We start from the raw sequence: 22,423 nt of genomic DNA, 5'->3' as shown, positions 1-22,423 counted from the left end.
TGAGAGTGTCCCAGTGTGTCAGTGTGAGCCATGTAATAGACTCACTCAGAAAGGGTGAGAGTGTCCCAGTGTGTCAGTGTGAGCCATGTAATAGACTCACTCAGAAAGGGTGAGAGTGTCCCAGTGTGTCAGTGTGAGCCATGTAATAGACTCACTCAGAAAGGGCTAGAGTGAACAAGTGTGTCAGTGTGAGCCAGGTAATAGACTCACTCAGAAAGGGTGAGAGTGTCCCAGTGTGTCAGTGTGAGCCATGTAATAGACTCACTCAGGAAGGGTGAGAGTGAACAAGTGTGTCAGTGTGAGCCATGTAATAGACTCACTCAGAAAGGGTGAGAGTGTCCCAGTGTGTCAGTGTGAGCCATGTAATAGACTCACTCAGAAAGGGTGAGAGTGTCCCAGTGTGTCAGCATGGGTGACTCTTTGTGTCAGTGGGTGCATGGGAACACATGTAATGGACCAGGCTGGCAGGGTGAGTGTGTCAGCGCGGGTGATCCTGAGTGTGTGTGAGCGTGAATGAAATCACATGACTGGGACCCCTCTGTGAGAGTGAGTGTGTGTGAATCCATGTAATGGACTCAGTCAGGAAGGGTGAATGTGCCTGAGTGTGTCAGTGTGAAGACATGTACCGGAACCGGCCGGCAGCGTGTCTCAGCGTGGGGGACCCCAAGTGCATGTGTGTGAGAGAACATGTATAACTGACCCAGCCTGCAGGGTGTGTCGGTATGGGTGACTGAGTGTGTGTGTCTGAGTGTGAAAAAACATGCTCGTGTAAGTTCCAGCCCATGTGACTTTGAGCGGGACTGTGGGCACGAATATGGGTGCCCAGAGCTCCGGTGCCCAGTGGGTGTGAGAGCATGTACTACAAAGTGAGTGTGGGTGGGGCCCCTGACATACTTCTCAGGGAGGTGCTTCGGGTGGAGTGGCAGGAGTCCTTGAGGGGCTTGGGCCCTTCCCTCTCCCCGGCCTGGCCCACACTTCCCTTGGCAGGAGGGAGCCCTGGGGCCCAGAGGCAGCCTGTTCTGCTGCCTCCTCTTCTCCAGACCAGACACAGAGACCCCTGCCCTCCGTCCAGGAAGCTCCTGGCAGCGGCAGCAGCAGCTCCCTCGCACTTGTTGATACTTCCCTTGCCTGCTGGGACACTGCCCGCTGATCAGGCTCTCCCTCTGGCATGTTCATATCTGCCCTGACAGCTGGGGCCCAGGTGTTTAGAGAGGGGGGCTGAGGGGGCTATCTTTGGCCTCCGTCCACACTGACCCAAGGTCATGCAGACCCGGCGGCCGGTCTTTGATAGCCAGCAAAGGGCCGCTGTTTGCTGGCCAGGCTGAAGGGCAGAGTGAGAAGGGATCCGAAGGGGGTTAGTGCTTGGCAGAGATTGGAAGGGACAGCTTGAGTTTAATACTAAGTGTCAGGACTGACGGAGGCCTGGTTTACAAGCTGCCCGCGAGAATTAGCCTCACTGCTCTGCCTAGGTGTGTCAAGAGCTTCCCTGCTTGACCTCACTCCGCCTCTCCAGCTGCCCCGGTTCCTGATGTGCCAGGCGTTTTAACTGACAGCAGTCCCGTCTTTACATTTAGTTTCTTTTTCTCAGACTATCGGGAAGATGCATGTTTTCATATTAATGTTTACAACTTCATCTTTACATAAGGCATTCTCAACAACTCGTTGATTTCTATAAAATACTGTTTTTCTGAGCATTTTAAAGGAAATTATCTAGCCTGTGATGTGTCTTGGATGAGTCTTGGAACAGGAATCAGGAGACACGGCAGCTGGTTCTTGATCTGTCAGTGAAGAATTGCCTGCTGCCTGGACAAGTCCTTTAGGGTCCCCGGCCTCAGCTTTCTCGTCAAATGAGGGGTTTGGGTGACAGATGGTTACTAGGATCCCACCTGTTTAACGTTCATTTTCTTTAATTTTTAATACAGTGTCCTATTTAGGTTACATACTATCTCTGGACCTTGGCCGTCAAGACTGGCCGAGAGGTGTGAGCTAACACAATTTATTAGAAATGCATTACATGTTTCTGTTAGTTCAGCAGTAGTAGATGGTATTATCTGGCAACAGTGTGAATCACTGGGGGATGGAAGAGAGGAATATTTGGAAATGATCCTGAAAGTAAAAATGTTCCAAGTGGGATCAATGCCCTGGCAGACATCAAAGCTATCTCTTACCTAAGAGTCAGTGGAATGGTAGAGAGGTGAAAGTGGATCACTGGGCCAGGGTAAGATTCACAACTCAGAGAAACTCATCGAACCTTTTGGTGCTTCATTTCCTCATATGTCCATTGGATTTTAATGGGTTATAATGATAGCTCACATTTCCATAGTGTTTTAAAGGCTTACAAAATGCTCGCTCTCTCCCAACTCTGTGAGGTAGGCAATTCAAGTATCCTTATCCCCTTTTATAGATAAGAAAACTGAGGCTCCTAAAAAGTGTGAGATAACTCAACCTTAAGTGTTCGAATCAGGATTTGAATACAGGTTTCCTGATGCCAGCTGTCACTCATGTTAGCCTATTGGAGCTCAACTCAGTAATATTGAGCTCCAGTGGTTAAGTTTTCATAATAAATAAATAAGTGCTAAATTTTCTTAAGACTTAACCAGAATTTTAACTTTTATTAGTAGTAATATTTTTTCTGATACTACAAATTTATCTGTAATATATAAATGAATTTCCCCATGTTAAAAAAATGCATAATATTCCAAAACAGCATTTCAAAGTCCACCTTGTTTAGCCCAAACCTGAAGAAAGCTCCTTTTCAGATTCTCATCCCCACTGATCATAGTGAGCTAATTTCCAAACCTTAATTAGGGTGATCTATAATGACAAATGTAGTTAAGAGTGGTAAACTTTGGTACATTTTCTCCAGACCTTAACTTGATCTGTCATAATCCAATCCTGATGTAATTCAGTGAAGCACATTGTAGGTATTCTCATTGAGTAATTCATTGAGAGTTTTTTTTAAACTGGATTTTTGGCTCTATTTTGGATTTGAAATCTGAGTTGAAATTACTTTGAGATGCCAAAAAATTATGAATGTGCTTGAGGACAGCTTACTGAAATTCACCTATTAATTCTATTTCTTTTTATTTTTTTCCTTCTGCATAGATTCTTCTATAACCATGAGTGCATGTGAGAGAGAATGACATTAGAGTCTTAAAAACCTCCTCAAGACACAGTCATGTTGGAAGGTCTTGTAGCCTGGGTTCTCAATACTTATTTGGGCAAATATGTCAATAATTTGAACACTGACCAACTTTCGGTAGCTCTTCTAAAAGGTAAGAATATATTTGCTTGTCTTTGGCATTGTATGACCCTTTATAGCTATGATTCCCATTTATATTCAGGATCATAAAATGTTCTAACTTTTTTTTTTTTTTTTTTTTTTTTTTTTTAACAAAACTGTAATGTCCTGTTTGGTTTTCTTGGGGTTCTCTGGAAGCAGCCTTCGTTTCAGTTCAGGAATCACCACGAGAGTAGCCAGGGGTTAAAGTCCAAATCCTTTATTGTCTCTTTCAAAGTCCTATCTTCTTTTCTTAGAGGCCTACCTCTTTCCTTGGTTCTGAGAGTTTGAGCTCTCACCTGTCTTCTCTGCCCTCTAACCCTCTCCCAATTGAATCCTGGCTAAGGCTCCTAGCTTATATGCTCTACACAGAGTATATACCAACAATTATATCACTAGGAAACCATTATTTGTTGTAGGATTAAATCAATCCTATTTAACCATGCTAATTAGATAACCATTGTCTCATCAATTCCACAGACTTAGCTCCTTGTTTGAAGTTCAGAGTTCTGGCCCATAACACAAAACATTTCTAAAAGTCACTCAGTACTCTAAAAGACACTCAGTATGGTGTCATTTACAGTAGTTCACATTTGAATTTGCAGTTTACATGCATTATCTCATTGGACAAAATAACAGGAGATTAGCGCTGATTTACTATAGATTTTATAGAATGATAAATAGTTTTAGACATAACATTTTATATGTGGTTCTGAGTTTTTGACTTCATAAAATATGTACTACTTTATTAATGTGAAATTTCAAACAGATTTTCTGAAAGCCCAATGGGGGTGATAGTGGCAACTCAAGTCAGCAAGCATCATTAAGCACTTGCTGTGTGCCAGGCTCTGTGTTAAGCTGCAGGAATACAGATACAAACAGAAAGACTTGACGTTCATACTTGAAAGGGAGTTGAAAGTTTGTGTGGGGAGGGACTGCCAGGGGTGGAGGCCTTGTAGAGAGAGTCCAGGGAGGCCAAAGGAGAGGGTCTGGCAAAAAAGTCAGAGGAAGGGCTCCAGGGGTAGAGGGAGGTGGCCTGGGGGTGGTGAGGAGGCCTATAAGGCCTGCAAGAAAACAGCTTGGAGATTAGATGCCGAGTTGACCCAGAGTCCAAGCCGGCTCTGCTTCCACCTCACCTTTGTGACTTCAGAGAAGACACTTCATTCCCTCCCTCAGTTTCTCCATCTGTAAAATGAAGGGGTTAAGGTGGATATTTTTTGTGTTGTTTTTTTTTTAGTAGAATATTTTAAAAAAATATGTTTTTTATTAGACCTTTTGATTTTTATAATAGTTATTTCTTGACATGCTCTCTTTCCTTCCTGGCTTTTGAATCTGAGTCATGCCCTATATCTAAGACAGTCTGTTAAACAAGAGCAACCTCTTCTGAAGGGGCATGCAGTGTTCTGCCGGGAAACCTTCACTCCACGGAGAACCAGGGCCTAGGCTGCATTCTCTGCTCTGGGACTTGGGTTGGTTTTTCATTTACTTAGAGTCCAGCTCTTTTAGAGGTCTCTTCATTTATTGTTGGAATCAGTGCATTTTGTTTTCTTTTGTTTATTTTGTATTTGTTTCTACAATTTGTCTTAAATTTCTCATACTTATCATTTCTTTTTGTTGTTTCTGTTAAGTCATTTCACTGATGTCTAATTCTTTTGTGACCCTATTTGAGGTTTTCTTGGCAAAGCTATTGGAGTGGTTTGTCATTTTCATTTCCAGCTCATTTTACTGATGAGAGAACTGAAGCAAGCAGGGGTAAATGATTTGTTCAGGTTCACACAGGTAGTGAGTATCTGAGGTCTGAAGTAAACTCAGGAAGATGAGTTATCCCGACTCCAGGCCTGATGCTCCATCCATGCTCCATCCACTTTGCCATCTAGTTCCCCATTATCCTTTCTAATTTAACTGCAATCTGATATATTCATGTAATTCATTATTCAGCCATTTCTACACTGATGTGAATTTGCTAGGTTTATGATTTTTTTCTACCACAAAAAAGTGCTAGGTGTTTTTTAAGTTGCCTTCCAGTTCCTAATCCTATAAACAACTCTGGGTCTTATCATAATGATATATGTCTAAATATGTAAGATAATGTATATGCTACCTAGAAAACATGTGATTGTTCTCTTCTGGGAGCATATATTCTAAGTGTTCTGGTATGATTAGTATGGAAATTTCTCTCATTTAAATTGTTCTCAATAAAATTTTATTTTTGAAATTAAACTAGATTTTTAAAAAACATTTTTATTTATTTTGTTAAATGTTTCCCAACTGCCTATAATAAAAGTTTAGCAATCATTTTTTTTCAAATTTGAGTTCTAGATTTTTTCCTTCTCTTCCACTTCTCCCCTCTTATTGAAAAGACAAGCAATATGTTATAGATTATAATAGTGAAGTTATATAAATCACTTTTCCAAAATAGCCGTGTTGCAAAGAAAATACAGATTAAAAATCCCCTAGAAAAATAAATGAAGTAAAAAAAAGTATGTTTAAGTTTGCATTGAATTCATCATTTTTATCTCTGGGGATGGAAAACATTTTTCTTCAGGGTCCCTTTGAAGTTCTTTGGATTATTATCTTGATCAGAGTAGTTAAGTCATTCACAGTTGATCATCTTTACAATATTGCTGTTACTGTATACAATGAGCTCCTGAATCTGCTCACTTCACTTTGCATGAGTTCATGTAAGCCATTTCAGGTTTTTCTGAAACTACTATGCACAATAATATTTCATCACAGTCACTTACCATTTGTTCAGCCATTCCTCAATTCATGGACATCCCCTCAATTTCCAATTCTTTGCCATCCCAAAAAGCTGCTATAAATATTTTAGAACATATAGGTTCTTTCCCTTTATCTTTGACCTCTCTGGGATACAGACAGTGGTATTGCTGGGTCAAAGGGTATGCACAATTTTTATAGCCCTATGGGTGTAGTTCTAGAGTATTCTCCAGAATCGTTGGACTTAAAGTAACTTTTTAAATTAAGAAATTAAGTCAAAAGCTCATAGAACTAGAGCTGGAAAAGATCTTAGAAACAATCTAGATCTACCTCATCATTTTAGAGATAAAAAAAGTCTTTGGGAGAGTGAATCACTTGCCCAAGGCCATATACGAATGGGATTTGAAGCTGTATTGTTTGAGACCAAAGCTAGTACTCTCTTCATGGTGCCTTAAGGCTTTGAAAAGGAAAGGATAATATCATTTGTCTGGAGGCTAAAGGTCATGGAAAATGGAAAGTGTCCACTGCATTCAAAGTAGTTATCTCTAAGAAGTTCTATCAGCTATACTTCATGTTATTTCTGCTGAGCATATTAACTATGGAAGATGAACTTTGGATATTAGAATGCATCCCAAGGATACATGATAGTAGTCTTAAAGGCAGCAGTTAGGTATTGGAAAGATTCGATTTGTCTTGCTTGACTTCTCAAGGCAGAACTAGAAATAATTGCTAAAACTTGCTGAGGCAGTTGGGTTTGATGTAAGGAAGATTTCCTCACAATTATAGCTGGTTTGGGGATTGTACGTTCCTTGTTCCTGATTCACCTGGTTGTCAGATAGCTACTTCACAGGAATGTTGCAGAGATTAAAAGTTCAAGAATGAATTGGACTAGATAATCTCTGAGGTCCCTCCCAATCTGAGCTTCTCACATTCTACATGCAGTGCTGGAAAAGTCTGTGTTGTAGGGAAATGTATTGAGAGAACATTTCTTTCATAAAGATTGACCATTAGGTATAGGCTGAATGTTTACTTAACTCCCTCATTCAACATCTTGGCTAAAGATCTGAGTGACACAGTACCTGTATTAGGGATAATAAAAAGGGTCTGTGAATAAGAATAAGCAATAGTATGGTATAGTTCGATGATTCCAAACCATTTGAATGACTGGATGCTCAAAATTATCATTAATGATTCATTGTTAGCTTTGAAAGGGATTTGTATTGAATGAGTGTCTCAGGGATTGGGCTTTGGCCCTATGCTCCTTCACATTTTATCCGGGATTTGCATAAACTAGTGACATGCTTATGAAATTTGAAGGTAACACAGAATGGCATAGGATTCAAAAAGATTTTGATGGGCTAGAATATTGGGACGAATATATCAATATGGAGTTTAATAGAGACAAATGTAAAGTCCTACAACTAGACTCAAAAATTGACTTTATGAGTATAAAATGGGGTAGACATTACTAGATTGTAGTTTATCTGAAAAAGATCTAGGGGTTTTATTGGACTGAATGGTTACTGAGTCAGCACTGTGTTCATTGAAATAAAAATACTGTATTAAGAGAGTTGTAGTGTCTAGAACAAGATAAGTAATAGTCTCTCTGTCTTCAGTGTAACATGGCAGTCAAAGAAGCTATGTTCTTATTGTGCATTGAAGAAGGTTCTGTTCATTAGAATAAGAGATAATATTTCTGTTGTACTTTGCTCTAGTTAGACTACACCTGGAGTACTGTATTCAGTTTTGGAGGGGCCACTTAAAACGAAGGTCATTGACAAGCTGGAACTCCACTACAGAATGGTGAAGATTTTCATCACCATGTCATATTATCCTAAAGAAGAAGGACAAGATATTTGTAGGGCTGTCATATGGAAGAATGATTAGAATTGACCACAAATGCCAGAACTTGGCGTAATGGCTAGAAGTTTCAGAGAAGCAGATTGAGAATCAATTTGCCTCAAGAAGTAAAGATTCCACATCAGTGGGAGCTGAATGACCAGTTTTGAGGAATGCTGTAGAGAGGATTCTTGAAAAAAATATATATCTCTTGGTCTTACTGGGCATGATTATACTAAACTTTCTTTTCCTTTCTTAACTCTTCCTCTGAATATCCTTGTTCTGACCTCTCAGCTGAGGATCTTGCCTCATATTTTATTGAGAAAACTAGAGCATTTTGCTGTGTTTTCTTCCTCCCATTCATCTCACAACCCCTCAACATCATCTACTCTCTCCTAGTCTGTCTCTGATAAGAGGTGGCCTTTCTTCTCACCAAGGCTATCCCCTATACAAGTGCCTCCTATTCCATCCCTTCCTATTATGGGCCAGAACTCTGCAACTTGTAAGAATCCTTGTTTCAGGTATAGAGTTCTGGCCTATAACACCTTCCCATATTCTTTTCCTTTTTCTCTTTTTCATTTTCTCCCTAGCTACTGGTAGCTATCAATATACCAATTCTTTCCCTGCAGTCTAAATAATTTCCCATTTTTTATCCTTAAAAACTTTCACTAGTCCTAACATACCCACTAACTAATGACTTATTTCCTCACTTTCTGAGCCAGAATTTTTGGAAAAAGATGTCCACACTCATTTTTTCCATTTCCTCTCTTCTGTCAAGATATCTTCTACAAACCTTTGCCAGTCTGATTTCCCATCTCATCACTCAACTGAAATTTCCTTCTCCAAAGTTACCCACAGATCTAATGTTCTTTTTTCAACCCTTACCCCCTTTTTTAAATTCTTGCTATACCTTTTGACACTCTTGGCCATTCTCTCTTTGCAGATAATCTCTCTTCCCTGAGTTTTCCTATTGCTGCCTTTCTGGATTCTCCACTTCCTATCTGACTCTTCTTCTCAACCTTCTGGGTCTTTATCTTTGTTATTCCTACCCCAAACTACTATGGGATGTCCCCAAGTTTCTATGCTGGGCCACTTCACTGCAAGTGACTGAATCGGCTCCAAAGGGTTGAATTATTGTCTCCAATCAGATGATTCTCACATCTGTGGAAAGGCAGTTCGAGTTGCTCTCCTGCGTGCCATCCTCCACCACTAACTGATTGATTGATTTCGATGTCAGACTCAGCGTGTTTAGAACAGAGCTCACTCTTTTCCTCTCCCAACCCAGTCCTCTTTAGACTTCTCTCTTCTGTTGGTCTCATGTCATCCTTAATTCCTCACTCTCACACATCCAGTCAGTTGCCCCATCTTGGCTTTTCCGTTTCCACAGCATCTCACATCTTTTTAACACTGCTGCCACCCACATCTCTTTGGTGGTCTGCCACTTGGTGTCCCTACTTCTGAACACATGTCTAACCATGTCACCTTCTTACTCCATAACCTTCAGTGCCTTGCTGTCATTTCCAGGATCAAATATCAACTCCTGTTTGACATTTTAAAATCTTTCCAAGCTAGCTTCCTCACAGCTCTCCAGGTTTTTTAAACATTGCCTTGCTCCGTTAAGTTCTGTGGCCTGGCCATACTGACCTTGTTATCCTATTTTGTTGCACGTGATACTTCATCTTCTGTCTCTCACCTTTGCACTGGTTCTTCTCTGTACATGGAATGTATTTTATCCGCAGCTTCATTTTTTTTTTTTTTTGAATCCCTGTTTTTCTTTGTTCTTTTTTTAAGCTCTAACTTGAATCCAGCCAAACTAATTTTCTTATTTATTTCTTTTAAGCTTAAATAGAAAATAGGAAAAGAAAAAAAAAAATGCTATGTACACAATAGAACATATGAGGGATTCAAAATATAAAGCAATTAATTTCCTTTTCAAGAAAGTATATATATTGTATATTATGCACATTATGTTCAGAACTATCTTTTCTTTGCTTCTTTGTAGATTTTCTTTTGTTCTTTGCTGTGTACTTTTTACTTCATCCTTTTTTCCCTGTTCCTCTTCTCCCTATGCCCCAGAAAGATTACAATTAAGGTATTCTCTCTCTCTCACACACACACACATATATACATGTGTGTATATGTATATATAAAAACCATATACACATGTGCATAAACACGCACGTGCATATATGTGTATATACACACGTACATATGCATAAACACACACATTTATACATGCATATATACATAAATATTGATAATTAGCTAATATACATGCACATTTTCATTCATATGCATCTATGTATTGTGTTTGTCCTGTGTTTCTCTAAAGGCAGATAACATCTTCCTTCCTCAGACTTTTTCCATATTTTTCTTTCCAATCTTATATTATCTTCTTATTTTAAATAGTCTAAAACAGTATTATCATTGCTGACATATAGTTTCCCTATTTTTCTCTTTTGATTAAATCTATTTTAGCTTTAACTTTGTCTGAGAGCATGACTACCCCTGCTTTTTTTTTTTTTTTTGACATAATACAGTCTACTCCTGATATTTATTTTATGTTTGTATCTCTTATTTTCTATTTTTCCTGACTCCTCTGCATGCTACCTTTCCCCCTATTACTTAACCTACCACCCCTCCAAGGATCTCTCTCTTATTCCCTCCCTTTACTTTTTCTCTTTGCCCTTTTGTTTTTCTCTGAATTTGGAAAGCTTTTATAATCTCCTAAATACATATGTTGTTCCTTCTTTATTCCATTCCTGTTGATCTACATACCCTTCTAAAACCTTCTATCTTATTCCCTCACCATCTATTTATACATTTAGAATACTTTTATTCCCTTCTAAATGTATATTTTGTTCTCTCTTTAATCCAGTTCGGATGTGAAGTTTCCCCTCTAAAAATCTCTCCCTTATCCTTTCTCCCCTCCCTATCCCAATTAGCCTCATATCTTTCCAAATTTAGAAGACTTATATCTATCCATACATATATGTATTGTTCCCTCTTTAACCCCTTCTTGGTAAGAGTAGGATTCCAGAATTTAGTCCTCTTCCCCGTCTAATTCCTCTGTGTCAGTTATTCCTCTTGAACCTCATTTGTATAAGATTACTCTTTTTACCTTTTCTTACACAGTTTCATGTCATACTCAGTTCTACTCCACTTTTTCTTTTGAGTCACCCAATTACTAGTGATAGTTTTATACATATGGTTTACCTTTCCATATATGAAAAATGGACAGTTTGTCCTTACTGAATTTTGAAGTTTATCTTATATTTCTCCTCGATCTTGTATGTCAAGTTTTCTATTAAGTTTAGGTCTTTTTGCAACAAAATCTTGAAAGTCCGACAGTTCATTGAATGTCCTTTTTTTCCCCCCATTCAGGATTGTGCTTAATTTTGCTGAGTGATATTTCTGGCTTCAGCTCCACTTTTTTTTTGATCTTTAATTTACAGTGTACCAAGATCTGTGTGGTCTTTTAATGTAGCCACTGCTAGGTTTTGTGTGATTCTAATTGTGGCTCTGTCATTTCTGAATTTTTTTTCTTGTTGCTTGTAATATTTTCTCCTTGACCTGGGGGCTTCAGAATTTGTCTATAGTGTTCTTGCTAATTTTCCTCATCAGATCTTTCAGGTGGTAATCGGTGGATTTTCTCTATTTCTACTTTTTCCTTTTGTTCTAACACTTCAGAACAATTTTCATTAATTATTTGTTATATTTTTGTATCAAGAGTCTATTTTTTTTTTTGTCATAGCTTCCAGTCATTCTTTATTTTCTTTTCTTTATCTGTTCTCTAGATTAATTTTTTTCTCTTATGAGATATGTCACATTCTCTTATATTTCTTCACTCTTTATATTTCGTTATTTCTTGATATCTAATAACTTCATTCACTTTCCCTTGCTCAGTTCTCATTTTTAAGGAGTCATTTTCTTAGGATTATGGGTCTCCTTTTGCAGTTGGTTGACTTTTCCCCTCATATTCTTGTTTTTCTTGAATTATTCTTTTCTTTTTTTCCCTCAATCTCTCTCATTTGATTTTTAATCTTTTTTGATTTCCATAAATTCTTTTTGGGCAGGTGACCATTTGCTGTTCCTCTTTGGGGTGGGAACAACAAAAGCTTCATGTCCTTCTCTGAAGATAAGCCCCGATTTTCGCTTTTCCCATAGTCCTTTTCTGTGGTTGGGTTCTTTCTCCCTTGTTGGTGTAATTATCTCTAGTCCTGGGGTGTGGAGTACAGGGCCTCTGGCTGCTGGTCCTCCCTCCCTCTCCCCTTCTGTCTGGAACACAACCAAGAATTCCACCCTCCTATATGCCCATTGCCAGCAGTGCCCTGCCCCACTGTTTCTGCACTCTGGAGACATGTCCCGGCCCTTTCTTGACTAGGCCCTAGACTTGGCAGCATAGCTGGGCCTGGCATCCCTAATGCGTAGAGGTTCCTTAAGTCCTCCCTCCCTTCTCCCTAACACCTTCGCTAGACCCCCGCTGCCCCCCACTGTTTGGGAGATAGAAATCCCCAGGGCTGGGGCCAAGACTACCTCCCAGCCTAGCTAGTCCCTGGACTTCCCTCTTGCTGTTTGAAGGGAGCTAGCCTGGAAGTGTTTACACTTCCTATGGGCCACATCGCTGTCATGTCCTTCTATCTTTCTTGTGCTTTCCAGTTATCCCAGGAGGACCACTTCTCTGCCCCAATTCTTGTTTATTTTTATTGCTCTATGTTCCTCCTGAGGTACTGTTGTGTCTCTCTTGTGGAGGAAATCTGGAGAGCTTGAAATTTTCTGACCTTCTTGCCTTGCCGTCTTTTCAGAATCCTCTCCTCTGTTTTTTTCCAAGACATTTCAATCATCACCAAAGGACTTTCTGGTTTCCTTTCTCTCCAAGTTTTTCTTTTTTCTGCTTTAGATAAGTTTTTGTATTTACTATAATTATACCTCTAGTCTCCTCTATTAGAATGTAAATTCCTTGAGGGCCAGGCGTGTTTTATTTTTTTCTTTGTAATCATATTTCCTAACACAGTGTGGCACATAGTTTAACTTAACAAGTTTTTGACTGATTGAGTGGAATAACTTGCCTCTTTGGTTTCTTTCAACTCTAACATTTTGTGATTCTATGCTTTTTTTTTTTTTTTTTTTTTTTTTTTTTTTGGTGGAATTGTAGTAGTTATTTTATAAATATTAACTATCATTATTGGCATCCTTCATTTACAAGACATTCAACTTTCAGTTAAGATAAAATTATCAGAAGGGAGTTGGAAATGTGTAGATAGCCACATTTAGCAGATGGATAAAAAATAAAATGGTTTGGAATGGGTAGGAAGTACAGATGATAGAGCCCTACTGAATAGAATTCAGATAAGTTTGCAAGTAACTAAATCTACTGCTTTTACTGTATTATAATTGAGAATTTTCATTTTATATTAATTATAGATCATCCAGGATGGGTCAATCAGTTGCCTTAATGTCCCAATTTATTTGACTAGTTGTTTCATTTGTAATGGATTTTTATTGACCCTCCTTCGAATTTAATTTTAAAATGCAACTTTTCTTTTGCTTTGGCTCTCCCTGTCACCATTCCCTTTTACTCTGATCTCATAATCCTTTTCTTATTCCACATACAAATCTATTTGATAAGTATTGTTAAAAGTTGACCTCTGTTTAACCATATACAAAAACTCAAATGCTGTTATTTGAATTTTTTTTTTTTTAGTCAGTGAATATTTATATGGGTTTTTAACTGACTTTCAGAATGGAAGAGAGACAGGAGGATAATTAAAATTTTGGAAAGAACCAGTTTCTAAATTCACTTTAGTTCTATTACGTAGATTTTGTTCTATTCATAGATGGGAAATTTTAGATTACAGAAAAAAATGCTACTCCTGGGGCTTTGTGAATGTGTTTGGCAGTCTACTTGAAGTAAGTGAGGATAGAGATAAGCATTGGACCTTATAAAAATGCTGCAAAGATAAAAAAGACTTAGGGGTATATGAAGTAAATTGGTTTATTTATAGTTCCTGCTAGAAATGGGCTGTCCACCTGGGGCAGTTACTGGGTGGATCCATACTTTAAAGATGCAGGAACTTCAGGAAAGATCAACTAGGACAGGAGTGAGGAGAGACTTGTGGTAGTCTGACAAGCCAGGGGGGGTAGAGGAACTGGAAATATGGAGTCTTTAATAACCTTTCCCACAAGGTAAAAGTGATTTACAAAAGGCATTTGAATTATGAGTTCTCCCTTTCTTGTGCTTTTGATTGCACATTGCTTTTCATTATTGCTTTCCATTTCCTAGTTCTTTACTTCAACTGTTTGGAGTACAATTTGGAATGAAATAATTATGTTGTGCTCTTTAAAATTTTTTTTTTTTTTAATAGGTGCAGTTGAATTGGAAAATCTACCCCTAAAGAAAGATGCTTTAAAAGAACTGGAATTGCCATTTGAAGTAAAAGCAGGTAAGTTTGGCTAGCAGGAAAGTGTTAACCTGGTCTTTATCAGAGTCTCTTTATGTCTTAAAGGGTCTATCTAGACCCTTAAATTCCCCTTGGTCTAGAGGAGACATGATGAAGCCTTAGATCAGCATCCTTACTTGTTTCTCTGTCCTTGCATCTCTACTGCCAACTCCCATTCTCTTTTGAATTTCCTACCTGGTCACACACAAAAGCCTTTTAAATTACCTTCTGTGAACCAGGCATCATGCTAAGTGCTGATATACAAAGCAACAATCCATTCTATATGTAAAACCAAAACAACAGGGTTCATTTATTTATTTATATTTTGGTGGTAGGGTCAAACTATTGAATTAAAACTAAATGAGCTTTTAAATTAATTAATTATTTTAACTGCAGTGTTGGGTAACCAAATGAATGGTAGCTTTAAAAATAAGACAGTTGGGACGCTAGGTAGTGTAGTAGATAGAGCACCAGCCCTGAAATCAGGAGGACCCGAGTTCAAATTTGGCCTCAGACACTTAACACTTCCTGGCTGTGTGACCCTGGGCAAGTCACTTAACCCCAATTGCCTCAGCAAAACAGACAAACAAACAAACAAAAAATAAGACAGTTAATAAAACAGGGCCAAATTTAAGGAAAATCCCACTCTACATTAGTAACTCTTTAAGATATATCAGTCAATCACTAAACATTTCTTTAGCTTGATGTTAGGCTTTGTGAAGTATACATTATGGTTTAGGTCATATGAAGCTTGCAGTCTTTAATTGAAGAAAGGATGCAATTACAATATTTAAGTTTTTCTCTTATCACACTTGTGACTTTAAGAGAATTAAAGAACATATCCTGAAATCTGTCCCTATAACTCAAGTATAGGGATAGGCAGGCATAGGTTTGGGAGAAGATAAAAATTGTAATACCATGTTATACAAAATGTAATCTAATATTATAACAAAATAGAAAATGTAAAATTAGATTGGCAGAGGAGGTGCTGGGGCAGGGGGATGGGGAGGGATGCTGACCTCAGGCCTTACTATGTCTCCTCCTGAATAAGGGGAACTGAGGTTTGTGATCTTGATTGAGTCATTTAAGAGACCTGAATTCAGCTTCAACCAGATTAAAATATAATTGGGAAATATTTAGCAAAATAAATAACACAACAAAACATAGATAATGACAATATATGGCTTTCTAAGTCACCATGTGGCCAGCAAGGTTCCCCATGTATAGTTTAAGGGTCTCCATTTAGATCATCTTTATAGGCCGTTTTGGCTCTAGATGAGCTTTGTTCTTGGAGCTTAATGTATGCTAGTAGGGAATTGATGCTTACACGGATAACTCATTATAAGACATCTTTTTGTGGAAGATGTTGCATTCTATAGAATAGAAAATTACCTGAAATTCACCTGAACTTTTTTTTTTTTGGCCTTCAAATATTCTGTCTTCTGATTTTTTCTTCTTCCTATTCCTTAAACACTTTTGATATTATTTTGCTTATAGAGAGCTATTTTTTTTTTTTTAAACAGGTTTTAAATAGTCCTTTTCTTTCTCTTGTAGGTGTTATTGGGAAGATAACTCTTCAGATTCCCTTCTACCGCCCTCACGTGGACCCTTGGGTGATCTCCATTTCCAAGCTTCATTTAATCGGTGCCCCTGAGAAACCACTAGATTTCAATGATGAAAAGGAGAAGCTGTTGGAGAGGGAGCGTAAGAGAACATTGCTTCAAGCCTTGGAAGAAAAGTGGAAAGTAAGGCAGGTCCTGAGAGCCTTGGCTAAATGAGTGTCCCTGGCTGACACCGCTAATGCCCTCTGTCTCCCTTTCAGAATGAGCGTCAGCAGAAAGGAGAGTCTTACTGGTACTCCGTCACAGCCTCCGTGGTCACCAGGATTGTGGAGAATATCGAGGTGAGTGCTGCTCTTGGGAAGGGAGAGGGCTTGCTCGCAGCTGGGTTTTAGGGGGATTCAGCTGCTGGAGAATGCCAGCCAGCTTCTGTTTTCCTACTGTACCTAGGATGAAACCTGAAAGTCTGCTTCTCCCCTGGGAGCCTGAGGAAGCCTCCCTGCCTTCGGGGCAAGGCCTTGCATTCCATTCCAGCCCCTTTTCCTTGTTGCTTCACCTTTGGGTGAGGGGCGGGACTACCATGGAAGGGGTTCTGGGAGTTGGACTCAGAGGGCCTGAATTAAGATCCTCGCCCTCCCCCTGCTGTTACCTTGGGCTGAGAATCAACTTCACTGAATCTCAGTTTTTTCATTTGTAAAATGAAGGGGAGGGAGGGGAACAGGTAAAATTCTTAAATGCCTGATACATTCTAGGCAAATGAGCTTGTTACTCAGTTGTTTTTTTTCCAGCCTGTTTGGCTCTTTGTGACACCTTTGGGGTTTTCTTAGCCAAGTGGTTTTTCTTTTTTTCTCTGGCTCATTTGACAGATGAGGAAACTGAGGCAAACAGGATGTACTCAGGGTCACATAGTTAGGAGGTACCTAGGTCAGATTTGATTCAGGTCTTTCTGACTCCAGGCCTGGGGCTTTATCCATTCTTCCACCTGGCTGCCTTACAAATGGGTTCTAAAGACAAAAATACTCTTAAGGAGATTACATTTTACTGATGACATCCAAGTTTCCTTCAAGCTTTAATCTTTGGATTTTATAACATTTATGATAGTTGTTATTTGATAAATCTAATAAAAGTAACTGCAATTTAAGAAAGACTTATTGAACATTAAAGTGAAACTTAATTATTCTAAATTCTCTTTCCTTTTGACTATATGGACATAAATTTCCCCCCCATATTATAGTTGTGGTCAGTGTGAGCCTAATATTTATTTTGTTGTTTTTTTGTTTTTCTTGTTATTTTCTATTGCCATTATTTCAGAGTTGATTGATTTAACTTTCCTGGTCTTCAGGTTCCTCAAATAAGAAATGAAGTGATTGGACTAAAAGATTTCTTAGTGCCACTTTCACCTCTAAATCCTATGGGCCAATGTATATATTTCCATGTATGATGTAATTAAATCTCTATATAGATTTTATAATTTTGCATTATGAAAAAACCAACATGTTTCCCTCCTCAACAATTCCAGCTAGTGGCAAGGAACCGTAATAATCTGAAAAATGAAAATCTTGCTGTTTTCAGGAAGAGTTTATTTTTATTGATGTTCTGATTTGCCTTCAGCCTGATTTCTTTAGACACTTCCTATTTTGGGAGATTCCGGGCTAATTTAAATGATTGTTATGGGGATTAGCTAAGATTAAGGTGTTTAGATTTTTTTTTAAGCTATATACAAATGATACAGGAATAGGCAGAAACTATTCCATTTGTAACTGTGTTGACAGGAAGGGAACATTTGAAATCATGGTGCTAAATTCTGTTTCAGGAAGTTGTAATTTTAGATACTATTGGTTTTTTTATATTGATGTTTTGGGATAGGGTGGATTTTGACTTTAGCTCCTGTGTCCTTACCATAAGGAAAGAATGTGCATTACCAAATCTGGAGAAAAACACTTTAGCATTTTAAACATAATGTTAACAAAAAAGAAGAGAGAGAGGAGAAACTTGACAGGTCCTATTGATGTTTGTTTTAGGTAGCCTGTAGCAACAGGCAGAAAGAGGGAAGACGAGTTGACAGTGTGCCATGCTTTACTGTGCCATGGCATACCTGCCCAGAGAGTTTAAAAATAGTAAGATAAATTACAGAAGGAGAATGTTCTTTCCTTCTTCTCACACTAATCCAAAGGAAGTATCATCTATGCCAGATTTCATGATTTGATTATGAATGTCATAACATTCTGAGTATAATGGGTTTTTAAAAAGTACTCCAAACACTAGTTGCCTTTTATTCATAATAATTTACTATCAATTAGTATTTTAAGTCCCTTTCTTCTTTTTTCCTCTGTAGTTAAAAATTCAGGATGTCCATTTGCGATTTGAAGATAACATGACCAATCCTTCCCACCCTTTTGCATTTGGCATCTGCATAAAGAATGTGTCTATGCAAAATGCTGTGAATGAGCCTGTAAGTATAAATAAGACCAAAAAGATAGCAAGCACTGGGCCAAAGAACTGGTTATTCTTTGTGGGTTGTTAATGTGAAACATCAGAGCAGGATGGAAAAAATTGAATTGAAATCCCACCCTGTTGGTCTTATTAACTGAGTGATCCTGGACAAGTCCCTGTTGGTTTCATCATCTGAATGAGGATAATAATAATAATAATAATACTCACAAATAGTTGTGAGACTCAGCTGAGGTAATGTAATGCAGACTTCTAATCAATATGTAAATATGAACTTTTATTATTGTGGGTATCAGACCTATTCTTGTTTGTGTGGTGTGAGTGTCTGTGGCTCCTTTTGCTTGTTGGTATGTTCTAGCCATGGTTTGGCAAAGGAAGGAAGGATTCACTGAATCCTGCCAGCTTCCCTCTCTTTTTTACTTTAGGTACAGAAATTAATGAGGAAAAAAGCATTAGATGTGGCCGAATTCAGTATCTATTGGGATGTGGATTGCACTTTATTGGGGGATTTACCTCAAGCGGAGTTACAGGTAGGTGGTTGTTGGAGGGATTTGGCTCCTCTGAGTGGCAAAGGAGAGTGCTAGAGAATCACTGGCCTTTAGGTTTCTTGCTAGCATTCTAAATAGATGCAGCAAGTGTTTGCCCATGTTCAGTCATCCCTAAGGGAACAAATCAACTGGCTTGAATTTAATGCAAGAATTCTTGACTTGGTGTCTGTCAACTTAAATAATTTTGATAATTATTTCAATACATTTGGTTGCCTTTGTAATCCTTTATTTTATTTTATGAGCTTAAAAGCATCTTTCTGAGAAGGGATCCATAAAGTCTTTACTAGAATGCTAGAGGGGTCCAGAATACAAAAAAGCCTAAGAAAGCCCTGTTTTAAAAACTAAGGAAAAGTAATTGTAAGAGATGTTTTAAAGATATAAAGGATAAGTATAGCAATATCATGGTAAAGCAGTTGCAGCCTGAGGTAATGTTTGTGATGAAATCTAAAAAAATTAGACACACTTCAGTGGTCTCAGGAATATTTTTGCCCTCATGCTGTTTTGCAGATTTTTTTTTGCCATCTATTGTCATAATATTGTCATGTATTTCAGTGGAACTTCCTTATAAGTTAGCTTATTATTATTTTTATTCAAGTATACCCTAGCTTAAATTGCCCTTTCCCAAATGTAACCCTGAACCAGAAAAGACTGTTGAAATACATTTAACTTTAGTTTAACTTATTTTAAATACTTGTAGATCAAAATTACATATATGTATATATATATATATATATATAAAAAGATAACAGCAAAACCCTACAAAGATGCCCATTAAAAAGCAATTATTTAAATAATCAATTTGCTTATGACTGCCAGGAAGCAATGGACAAAAGCATGGAAAGCCGTGATCACCACTACATTCTAGAGCCTGTATGTGCATCTGCCCTTTTGAAAAGAAATTGTTCCAAGGAACCTCTAAGATCCCGCCACACTCCTCGTATTGAATGTGACATCCATCTGGAGACAATCCCCTTGAAACTCTCTCAGGTAGGGAGCCTTTCTTTTCCCTATCAGATATGTGGGGTGGAGAATGGGAATCCAGCAAGTGTTGACACCTCATTTCTGGGATGGAGTGTAAGTATGTGGTTGTTTGAGGGCTTGGTCTCCCCTCTCACAGTTGTTCACTCAGTATGTTTTTGTACGTGGGACAGCTGTGCTAGAGAACCTGAAGTCCATACACACACACACACACACACACACACACACACACTCCACATATATACTGAGACACATGCACACATACACATATACACTCCTTGACTTTGCTCGGAATATTGAGCAAATGTGATGATATAATGCTTTATTTGGAATTAATTAGCTGTTGTGCATTGCCCCTTTAAGATGAACAGCTGTCTTGATTAGTGAGGAAAAAGGAATTGCTTTTAACTTGGTTTTCCTTCATTTCTTATGAATAGCTGCAGTATCGGCAAATTATGGAGTTCCTTAAGGAGCTGGAGCGAAAGGAGAGACAGCTGAAGTTTCGAAAGTGGAAACCCAAAGTAGCAATATCAGAGAAGTAAGCATGTTTACATTTTTAATTGTCTAGAAAATAGATTTTATAAAGTTGATCTGTTGAATTTCCCTTGACCATAAATATAGAGGGTTCAGAAGTAGCCCATGAATCCTTTTATATAAGCACATGTTCATGGACAGAAGAGCCTAGTAGACATACCATGTTCTTAGAGGGGCATTCCTGTTTTATTGTCCATTGATGTAGTCTTGGGGTTCCTTCTTGGAGTGTGTCCTAAGAATTGGTGAGATTCAGTCAGCCTAATTTAAGTTGAAGATTATTCTGCTTGGAATTTGGTCCAGTCATATGTTCTTTCTTTGTTAGCTTTTTCCTTCTAGACTTTTACCTAGATGATTTTGGTTGATAAATTGGAATACATCCAACTTTTTAACTGCCATGGTAAAGTGCTTTTAAGTGTTTCTTAGTAATAAGTTTTCCCCCTATAATTTCTGGGTTCTATGTATTTGCATTTACTTCCTAAGAAGTTTTCCACATTAGATTTTTAGTAATAAATTTCTTGAAAATCACCATAAAAATTTTTTTGCCCTATAGTTACCCTTGTATGTCATTGGAGAGAAACAATGACAAGGAAAATAAGATATCATTGATTTTTGTTTTGGGAAATCCAATATGATTGGTAGTGATTGAACTTCCTGGCTAGAACTATTTGACTTAAGCTAGTATTAAATTGGATGTTCTGGGAGCACAAACTCAAGGATAGCAAGGGGATGTGACCCTGTAATTTCCCTGGTAGAAGCCTGGAATAAAGAGACAAAAAATATTCCAAGTGATCAGCTGAATTAATTGCTTTTTCTTTGTTTATAATGTAATTTATTATTGTAAAATATTTCAGTTGCCAGGAGTGGTGGTACTTTGCTTTGAATGCTAATTTGTCTGAGATCAGAGAGCAGAGGAAACGATGCACTTGGGACTTCGCATTGCATAGGGCCCGTGATGCTGTCTCATACACCGATAAGTATTTCAATAAGTTAAAAGGAGCCTTGCTATCTGCAGATGAGGAGGTGAGAACATGGGAACTGACTGATAAGTTGACTTTTTGTGAATGAGGTGGCAGTGGAGACATCACAGAGATGGCGCCTTGTGTTGCTAGTCTTTAGTTGTCAGAGAGCGTAAGAACACTAACATAAATGTTACATTGCTGTTCAGTCTGCATTTCTTACTGTTTGCTAGGCCTTTTCTTATATGACAGAACAGAGTTCTTACTGTGGGAGGAGCAAACGTCCTGGACTTCCTGTTTTGGGATGCTTTATAATTCAGAGGCTGGAGGCCCTCACATTAGAGCTGGGGGAGGCTGAGTGATGATGGGCTACTCCCATCTACCTCCCTCTGCTCTCTGGAAGCGTGGGGCTTTAGTGGCCTCTCATCTTTCCACATTTTAAAGCTTGCCTGTATTCCTAAGGACCCCTTCTTTATCCTCTAATGCTGTCCCAGGACCAAGTAATGGAAACTTTGGTCTGTATCTTCCTGAATCCCATTCATTCTGAAGGAGGAGGATGACTGGGTCTGAAACTGCTTTACTGCTATACTAACAATAGTTGGCATTTATATAGTGCTTTAAAGTCAGTGAAACACTTGACATGTTATTTCACTTGATCCTCTCAGTGGTCCTCTGAGTTGGATGATATTATTACTATCTGCATTTTTTTAAAGTATTATTTTGATTTATGTTTGATTCATTTATCTTTACATTCTTAGCAGCTAGGACAGTACATGGTACATAATAATGACTGAATTAATGGTTGGTGAATTTAACTGAATAGTTAATGAATGTCACTTTCATGTAGCATCCTCAGAATGACCATCAGTGATAAAAGTAAATCAAACAAAAATGTTATCTACCAACAAAGAATTATCTACATTTTTTGGTTGAGGAAGGTGAGAAACTGATGAAGTGGCCTAGCCAGGGTGACTTGGGAAGCTCCTGAGGCAGGAATCCCACTCAGGTCTTTCTGCCTCTGGATCCAGCTCCCTGTCCAAGGTATCCCTTAGCTTCTCAAAGCTGCACTTGGCCACACAAGTAGATCTTCAGTTACTGAACACCTGCTGTGTGCTAGCCA

The 22,423-nt window shown here is 38.4% G+C and overlaps 1 protein-coding gene across 3 annotated transcripts in view; it reads left to right on the top strand.

Moving 5' to 3' along the window:
* Positions 1 to 22,423, top strand: part of VPS13D (vacuolar protein sorting 13 homolog D) — a 324,514-nt gene that overhangs the window by 980 nt on the left and 301,111 nt on the right. For all 3 annotated transcript variants that reach the window (XM_074306229.1, XM_074306230.1, XM_074306228.1), the window contains exons 2-10: positions 3,106 to 3,275; positions 14,203 to 14,280; positions 15,832 to 16,022; positions 16,100 to 16,180; positions 18,172 to 18,288; positions 18,713 to 18,817; positions 19,652 to 19,822; positions 20,251 to 20,351; positions 21,199 to 21,367. In XM_074306229.1, the coding sequence (XP_074162330.1) occupies positions 3,179 to 3,275; positions 14,203 to 14,280; positions 15,832 to 16,022; positions 16,100 to 16,180; positions 18,172 to 18,288; positions 18,713 to 18,817; positions 19,652 to 19,822; positions 20,251 to 20,351; positions 21,199 to 21,367 (1,110 nt within the window). In that variant the 5' untranslated portion in view covers positions 3,106 to 3,178. The remainder of the gene's footprint in view (positions 1 to 3,105; positions 3,276 to 14,202; positions 14,281 to 15,831; positions 16,023 to 16,099; positions 16,181 to 18,171; positions 18,289 to 18,712; positions 18,818 to 19,651; positions 19,823 to 20,250; positions 20,352 to 21,198; positions 21,368 to 22,423) is intronic.

Source organism: Sminthopsis crassicaudata, chromosome 3 (genome assembly GCF_048593235.1).
Source record: "Sminthopsis crassicaudata isolate SCR6 chromosome 3, ASM4859323v1, whole genome shotgun sequence".
Lineage (NCBI taxonomy): Eukaryota > Metazoa > Chordata > Mammalia > Dasyuromorphia > Dasyuridae > Sminthopsis > Sminthopsis crassicaudata.
This window is presented reverse-complemented; position numbering and strand designations above follow the sequence as displayed.